The sequence below is a fragment of the Desmodus rotundus genome, chromosome 9, assembly GCF_022682495.2.
Source record: "Desmodus rotundus isolate HL8 chromosome 9, HLdesRot8A.1, whole genome shotgun sequence".
Taxonomy (NCBI): Eukaryota; Metazoa; Chordata; class Mammalia; order Chiroptera; family Phyllostomidae; genus Desmodus; species Desmodus rotundus.
This window is the reverse complement of record NC_071395.1, coordinates 76,260,104-76,268,562: the sequence shown is the minus strand read 5'-3', so window position 1 is coordinate 76,268,562 and position 8,459 is coordinate 76,260,104. Positions and strand designations below refer to the sequence as shown.

Sequence of the window (8,459 nt, the reverse complement as noted above, 5' to 3'; positions counted from 1 at the left end):
GGCTGGTTTCCCCCAAACTGGGGAGAGAAGATGCAGTTCTAGGGACAAAGGCTTCCCAGAACCTGGTTTGCAGGCCCAACTTATAACATGCCTTTGACCTCTTCCTCTTCTTGTTCCTTTCCCTGAAAGGACAGCTTTATGGACACCCCAGTTGACTTGTCCTAACCTTTCCCCCACGGACACATCCCTTCTCGGGTCTCTCACCTTCTGTGCACAGGCACTCCACCTTTCCCACTGGAACCTTCTTGAGTTCAAGATCCCCCAGTTCCACAGCAGGCCTCAGGGCAGGATGGCCCAAGCTCAGGGAGAACTCTGCACCAAGTTGAGAGGTCTGACAAACTACACAGGGTCCCAGCCTAGCTGTGTAGCTATAACAAGTCAGGTAGTTGTCTCAAACCTGTTTCCTTTTCTGCCAGAATGAGGCTAGTTCTTGGTTTATTTACTTCACTGTGTTATAAGACAAGATAGTGTTCATAAAAGTGGTTTGAGGAAGTATTGCAAAAGCACAGGGAAGACCAGAACTGTAGTTCTCAGAGCTTGTTAAAGATTCAGCACTGGGACCAAAACTAAAGGTCTCTAATCTTCTTCTGTAACTGACCAGCATAGAAGCTGCTTGAGGACTATCCCCCAGACATCAACCCTGAAAGAACCTGCAGCCTCTGGCTGGAGGTCTTCTCCTGAACATCTGCCTTCTTTCGCAGCAAAATGACCCAGATGTTGCAGGCTGGCAGCTCCATCTCAGGTTTCAGTGCAAGTTTATTTCAATTTTATATTTTATTCCAGGCAAGTGCTTATTACATGGATAGTATTCATGTCTCAATACCTAAAGTCTTGGAGCATGAACAGCCACTAGAATACAGTTCAATAGTAAAAATACAATATGTACAAAAGTAGGGTTTTTGTAGGTTGTTTTTTTTTCCCCCCCCCACACAGCAGATGTATCCAAACACATAAAAATCTCTACAGTCTGGGGTCACTACAATTTATATTTCGGGAAACGGAGACACAGTGACCGAGTCCTCACTGTAAACAAGGGCCACCTCTTTGGGGGTTGGGGGTGGGACCCTGGGATGGGGGAGAAGCAGCTGTTCCTAGAGAGCAGGGTTTCCGGTGACCCCGCCGTTCCCTCCAGGCATCCCTGCCCTTCTTTGGCCCCCCAAGGAACCAACCTCCCCCTCTCCCCGAGGTAAAGATTCCCAGCCAGTGAGCCACTCAGAACATCAAAAAGTAAAACACGCATGAGAGGTAAGATGTGTGTGTGCGCGTGCGCGCGCCCGCACGCGCGTCCCCCAGGCTGAAAGGGCTGGGGGGGAGGGGGCGGGGCAGGCGGTCCCACAGGGTGAGGATACACATGGTCCTGATAGCTCTCAGAGGGGGGGAGTGCCCAAAGGGCTGGGCGGCGGCTGCCCTCTCGGGCACACAGCGTCACAGCATTCACAAACAAAAACAACAGCAACAACACCCATCGTCACCAATCTGGACAGAGTCATTCGGCACTAGATTCCGAGCCCCCATTGCTGGGGGCGGAGAGGGGCACGGGCAGCGGGCTGATGAGGTATCTGTGCGGCCCGAGGGGAGACTGGCTGACACACGTTCTGACTCTGGACCGGCCTCAGACGCTGGGAGGTGAGCAGAACGGAGAGGCGCTTCCCCAACGTCCCTGCCTGTTCCGGGGGCACCAGGTCTGCCCTCCCTTCTTCCCACTGCCCTCGCCGGGAAGAGGCTCCCCAGACCACCAGGGTGGGAGTAGTGGCTGCAGGTGCAGGGAGGCTGCGAGCCTGTGAAGAGGGAGGCTACCTGCAGCTCCCTCCTGGAGGCCTCTAAGGCATCCGAGCAGCTTTCCCTTTCCCCACCCTCCAGAGACACGAATGTCAGGCCAAACACCCTGGAAGGTCTCCAGGACCATGAAGAAACCAAAAGGCTATTCTTAGACATAGAAATCTACTCAAGACCTCTACTGGGGCTCCTCTGGAGGATCCTGGGCTCCAACACCCCCCCCCCCCGCCGGCCCCCGCCCTGTCAGTGCAAACTTCACATCCAGGGACACTCTTCCTCTGCCTACATGGAAAGGCCATTGTTGAGTGTCCAGGTGGGGGCCAAGTGTGCACGGTGTGTCTGACACAAGGTCCCCTGTAATAAATGCCCACATAGGAAGAGAAGCCAGTCTGTCAAGGCAGAGTTAGGGAAAGCAGCATCTCCTACGCACCTGCTCCCCTGGCCTTGGCCCAGTGAAGGACAGACCTTTCCTCAGAGGGAGGCAGTGGCACACAGCAGCCCCCTCAGAGAGGGCACACTCAGTGAAGCCCACCAGAGAAAAGGGGGACATTCACAGCAAAGAGATGATGCTGGAGACAGGAGTTGGGGCAGCTGCAGCAGCCCTGCAAGTGTGGCCTTGCCCCCTCTCTGCAAGTGCCCAGGGCCTACCTGGGAGAGGGCTGGGTTTGAACTTCCTGATTGTCTCAACAGTGTGGCTTCAGGCTCCTGGAACCCAGAACTGTGGCTGGTCCACGTGTCCCAGGTGGCACCCCAAACATCCATCCTTCAGGGGAGTGCAAAGCACTGAGCAGAGGCCTGGGAATCAGGGAGGTACGTGCCTTCTGGAAGCCAAAAGCCCGGCCCAGGGGTGGCAACAGGGGTCCAGAGCAGCTTAGTCCAGACCCAGGCTGGGAGGTGGGGATGGGGTGAATGATGGGTTCAGCCAAGACCTTCCTTTCCCACCCCTCCCTCAGCCTGCCCTCTAGAGGTCAGGAGCCCAGTAGTAAGGGTTGAGAGGCTGAGAAGCTTGGCAGCAGCTTGGGTTTGGTTTACTGTTGGTAGAGAACCATCTTAAGTTTCTGCTGTAAGGAATCACAGTGACTGAAACTGGGTAGGAGAGCCCCGGACTGGGGCTCCCAGCTGTCTGGGTAGGACTCCAGGCCAGCCACTTCCTAGGACCTGTCACCTGTACTCAGAGCAGGGCCCACAGTGGCCCTCAACTTTCTGGGCCAAGTTGCCTCAGTTCAGCAGCCCCCGCACCCCCCAGCTCTTTCCCCTCCAAAGGCCTGGGAAGAGAAGGCTGAGGCTCCGGAGGGGAGGGCCCGGACTCTCGCCACATCACCAGACAAGCAATAGCAGCAGCACAGGGAGGCGGTGGGGGAGAAGTCAGAGAACAGGACGCCCACATGGAACTGGTGTCAGGGGACAGGACGGGAAGGCAGGACTGGCACCAGCCTGACAGGCAGCATGTCCACCAGAGCGTGTCTCACCACTTTATCAAGTCCTCGTGCGGCGGGCTGACCCCTATCCTGTGCCCAGCTCCCTGGGGTGGCCCTGCCCTCCCCTGGCTCAGAGTCTCTGCACCCCCTTCCTTTAGGAGGCCTGGGAGTGGGGGTGGATAGGATGGGCCTGGCTGGAATGTGTGGAGCTGGTGGGAGAGTATGGGGACAGGTCCCCCTCCATGCCCCCACAGGGGGTTTCTTGCTCGGCCTTACCCTCAAGCCAGCTTGAGCGTGCCGACGGGGAAGGAGGGCATGGTGACCATGGTCACAGGGTTGAGCACTGTCTGGCCTACCAGCTGGGGGTGGTGCACCACCTGAGCCCCAACAGTGGGCTTGGCCATAACGGTGGGGGAGGGGCCCAGCCCGGCAGTGCCATTCACTTGCTGGTGCGAGAGGGTGTGGGCGATGTGGCTCACCGCCACAGGCTGGCTCACTGCCACAGGCTGTGGGTATAGGGGGAGCTGGGAGCCAAGGTGGGCTACGTGGTTAAGGGTGGCAGGGTGCACTGTGATGTGGCCAATGGGGGGTGTGGCAGGTGCCAGCTGCACAGCAGGGCTGGGGGCTGAGGGGGCGATGTGCGCTATGTGCTTGCCGCCCGGCCCCTGGAGAACATGGTTCACAGTCTGGATGACTGAGGCGTGGGTTGTGGCCGTGTGGGCGATGACTGTGGAGCCCCCTCCAGCCGCAGCCACCAAGTGGGCCGGAGCGGGCACCAGCGTCTGGGCAGGGGCAGCTGGTGGGGGGGGAGGGGCTGGCAGAGGTGTCTTCTGCTGTGGCGGAGGTTGCTGCCCGGGGAGGTGGGCAGGAGACAAAGCCACAGGCTGGGAGTGGGGGTGTGGGTGGGGAGGCAGAGGTGCAGGGGCGGTGCTGGGCGGTGGCTTCGGCAGCTCCACGTGAGGGCGATGGCTCAGCTTAGGTAGGCCTAGACCAGCCTGGTCTTCTTCCATGTCCTCGTCTATGTTGTCCTCACCCTCTGTGGGGGGACACGAGGACAGGCATAGGTCAGAAGGGCTTGGGGACAAAAGCCTGGAGAAACAGATGACCCTGGGGGTCTGGGGAATATTATGGGGCTGGAGCAGGCGACATCTTTTCCAGCGGGCAAAGGCCTGGCCAGGAAGCCTGGCAGTTGAGGGGTGGGGCTCACCAGAAGCCGTAGAGGTGGAAGCCTGGTCATCCTCGGGCTGGCCCGTCTGCCGGAGTACACGGTCAATCTCTAGCATGTCCATCCACTGGCTCAGCTCATGCTTGAGCTCTGCCAACCGCTGCTGTGTGGCAATCTTCTCCCGCGCCAGCCGCTCCATCTCATGCTCGTATTCCTTCTCCTTCCTCTTCAGGGACTGGGGAGCAGGGCAAGGAAAAGCGGGGCACCCTGAGCAGCAACCTCAGGGCCCACAGTACCTCAGACACTCCCACAGCTACCTTTGCTTCCAAAGCACCTGGTCCACAAGGGCAGGTCTGCAGTAACCAGGGGACCCAGGCTGATAGGGGCTGCTGGAGACCATACCTGCCTCCTGGGCCACGGCTCTGCCCAGAGGGGCCCAGTGTCCCGGGATACGTGGGCTCTCCAAAAGGCGCCATTTAAAGAAAGCGCAGATCCAGGCCAGTGGCTCCCCCTTCTCCACATCACCTCTGTCCTGAGGGGGTTTGCTCTCTCTTGTCCCACCCATCCTCCTAGCAGCATTTCCCTTCATTCTGTGGGCCACGAAAGGTGCAACAGATTTCTCAGACATCGCCCAAGGCCTATACCACCACTCATGATGCCATCGTGTCGTTCACTAATGCCACAAGCCACCCTCTTTGGAACCCATTCCCCAAACAACCAAAAGGTTCAGCTCTTCTCTCCACCTCATCATTCACTGGTGTCCTTAATTTCAGCGCCCTTGAAGATGACCCACGAGGCTTTGTAACTGCCTCCCCCCTTCCCGCCCTGCCATTTCATCTCCTTGAACTGCCTTCATCTGGCCCCCAGCAGCTGCTGGCCCTGCACCTCCTGTCCCCATCTCCTGGGTTACTCCCTGCAGTGCCCATCTGTGACACCTCCCCAGAGCCTTTACTTTCACACAGCCTGCAGCCTGCAGACTCCCCAGGCTGCTGGACAACACCAAGCCCTGGAATGTGCTCCTCTCGCACAGCCCTGAGTTGCAGTGATCAGTGAGAAATGCTCTTCAGGTGTGGACAGCACCACTGGCTTGACTGAAGGCCCCTGGAGAGGCTTCTGTCTTTCACCACAGGTTCCATGTGGCTTCTGCCCCCCAAAGCTGATGCCACCCACTTCACTAAGAATACCATGGGGAGCTCCCTTACGCGCCATGTCATCTCTCCTTCAAGTTCTCACAGGTGACCTGGCCCCTAAGGTTGACCCCTCACATCAGGGCTGGATGCCCCGCCTCAACTGCAACACTGCTCCCCCATCAGAAGGGTCTCTGGCTTCCCTTCACATGGAGCTTAATAGCGGCTCCAAGATGCCAGCTCACATCCTATTGCTCAGCTCCATTCCACTCCCAAAGTCTCACCTGTCCTCCATGACCTCCTCACTCTGACACTATTAAAACTACCTAAGTTCCGCAGGCCTCCCTGCTGCTGGCTTCTCCTTGGCCTGGGCTTGCCATGACTGCGGGGTCAACCAGATGACAGATGGTCCAGGCTGGCTGTCTCCTGGGTCTCCGACCTGCGATGCTCCTGAGCTTCTGGCCGCCAAAGATTTGCCAGTCACAGCCAGGTGCACGGCCCACTGGCTCTTTATATACCAAGTTCACCCGCTGTCTTAGTATGCCTCTCCCAACCCCGTGTATCACACACGGGCCCTCCCATCTCACCACTCTCGGTCTTACCAGCTCACGCTCCAAGACCACACTCGGGTACACACCTCCTCCACTGTCCTTCCCTACCCCACGCCCTCACCTGTACATTTTCCTGACATCAACCACACCCCTGAGCATTTAATGAAACAAGTTGTATTTTATCAGACAATGGCTCATATCACAAAATGCTTCATGTTTTGTTTCCTACCTCAGTATACACTGCACTGTCCAGCCCCGTGAGAGACGGCAAGGGTTCTTCTATAGTTAGCTTACAGCCCCTGACACCACCAGTGGCCAGGACAGAGTTATGTACGATGTCTCACTCAGCCCCAGGGGAAGAATCTGTGAGGACTTGAGTGTGTCAGTCCCCACCTCTATCCTGTCTCTAGATTTCAGCTTCCCCCGCTTCCATCTCCTATGGGCAGTTCTGCAACAGCCCCTCCTGACTGTTCACCTGCCTGTCTTGGGCATGACAGTGCCTGCAATTCCACACACCAGAGAGACCCAACTTCCCCACATGCCTTCCTGCGGACCCCAACTCCTCGCATTTCTGACGTTACCGGGAAGAGATACCTCAAACCATTAGTGTCTGTGACACAGAACGCAGACACTACAGCCCTGTCCCGTAGCAATCTGAAACCTGGGGGCTTCATGCGTGTCACCAGTCCCAGGCCACACACACACCCTCTATCATCTTTGGGATTAATCTGCTTCTCCCCGTATTTCTGCCAGAAATATCCCCCCCCTTACCCACATGTATCTGTCTGGCTTCTCAACCCAAGAGGCCAGGGCTAGACATGACATCAGATGAGGCCACGTCAATGATAGGGCCTGAGGTGAGTCAACCTTCACTCCAACCTGGCTGCTGGTGGCTAGGAGTGGCCATCCTGGACTCTGCCTGCTAGCTGGGCAGGTAGACTTCTGGCTCAGGGAAGGAGAACATCAGCGGCCCAAACTCCCTCTGCTTATCTAACCCAGTTCTCCACAAGCCTAGGGGCCCCTGGAAAGTTCTCCCAGGGTCTAACTTTAGTCCACATTGCTTCATTTTAAACCCATTCCCTTTCTAAGACTACCTGTATGTGTGGTTTGATACCTAACTACTTCCCTTCCTGTCTCTGTCCACTTAACTGTGGCTTTCTTCAAATCCTTCAACATCTCTAAGCCACTCTGGGTCTGGCTGGGGGCTACAATCTTCCCACAGCTTACTGCCTGGGCACACACCCAAAGTCTATGCGCCCCACGCGGTCCCTCCAGGTTCCTTTTGACTCCCATCTAGTGCTGTGCTGCACCCCCATCTCTTTATGGCAACCATCCTGACCACCTTTTACCCAACAAAACAAAAAACACCCATACCCTACTCCCTCCTGCGGGAGAAACTTTGGCCTCTGTTGTGATGCCTGCCCTCTACTGTGTTGCCTGAGACCTTCAGGTCTCAGCTCAAATGCTGTGACCTCAGCTACTTTTAACTCCCCAGAACAAATCCTGCATTCTCTGTCCCTTTTATGCCTTCATGACAATCCTGTTTGTTTATAATCTGCCAGAAAACCAAACCTATGAGGACAGAGACCCACACTTTTTCTTTTTTAAAGATTTATTTATTTATTTTTAGAGGGAGGAGTTGGGAGGGAGAAAGTGATGGAAAGAAACATCAATGTGTGGTTGCCTCTCGTGCACCCCCAACTTGGGACCTGGCCTGCAACCCAGGCATGTGCCCTGACTAGGAATCAAACTGGCGACACTTTGGTTTCTAAGCCCCCGCTCAATCCACTGAACCACCCAGCCAGGGCCACACTTTTATTTTCAACCTCATACATTATGCAAGCAAGACTCCCCTCCCTAAGTACATGTCTATAAACAGGAACCTTACTATTTCTCAGTAAGTGCTAAGTTAATATTTATAGAGGACCAATACTCCTAACATTCCATGACGAAGGTACTTTTTTTTTTTCTTATTTAGCATCACTGCAATACAGAAGAGGAAACTGATATTCACAGAAATGTAACAGCATTTGGATAGAGATTTGCTTGCAGGCCGTATCACTGAAAGACGATTTATACTGAAGCCCAAATTCTGCAAAAACATCCCAGAATTAACCCTCCCAAGACGGTCCTAAGCCCACGGCCAGGCCTCCTCCCCTCCCCCTTCCGGGCCTTTCCACAAGCGGGCTGCGCGGCACCCCGCCCCTCCAGGGACACGCGCGCACCCACGCGGACCCGGCTTTGCTGCGTCACTCCCCGAGGGCCGCACCCTCCCTCCGCGCGCTCAGGAGCCCCGCCTCCCGCCTAGTCCCACCAATCGGCAGTCCCAACCCCGCCCCTCCCGGGTGCTGGGAAGCGGCTGGGAGGTGCGCCAGCCCGCCCCCTCTGCGGGAGGGCGGGCGGAAGGGCAAGCGTTTCCAGG

General features: G+C 56.5%; 1 protein-coding gene across 1 annotated transcript in view; it reads right to left on the bottom strand.

The window, feature by feature from the left end:
* Positions 1–924: 924 nt before the first annotated feature.
* MNT (MAX network transcriptional repressor) overlaps positions 925–8,459 on the bottom strand; it is a 15,678-nt gene continuing 8,143 nt past the window's right edge. The window contains 2 exon segments of the mRNA XM_024564932.4: positions 925–4,230; positions 4,402–4,594. Of these exon segments, the coding sequence (XP_024420700.2) occupies positions 3,473–4,230; positions 4,402–4,594 (951 nt within the window). The 3' untranslated portion in view covers positions 925–3,472.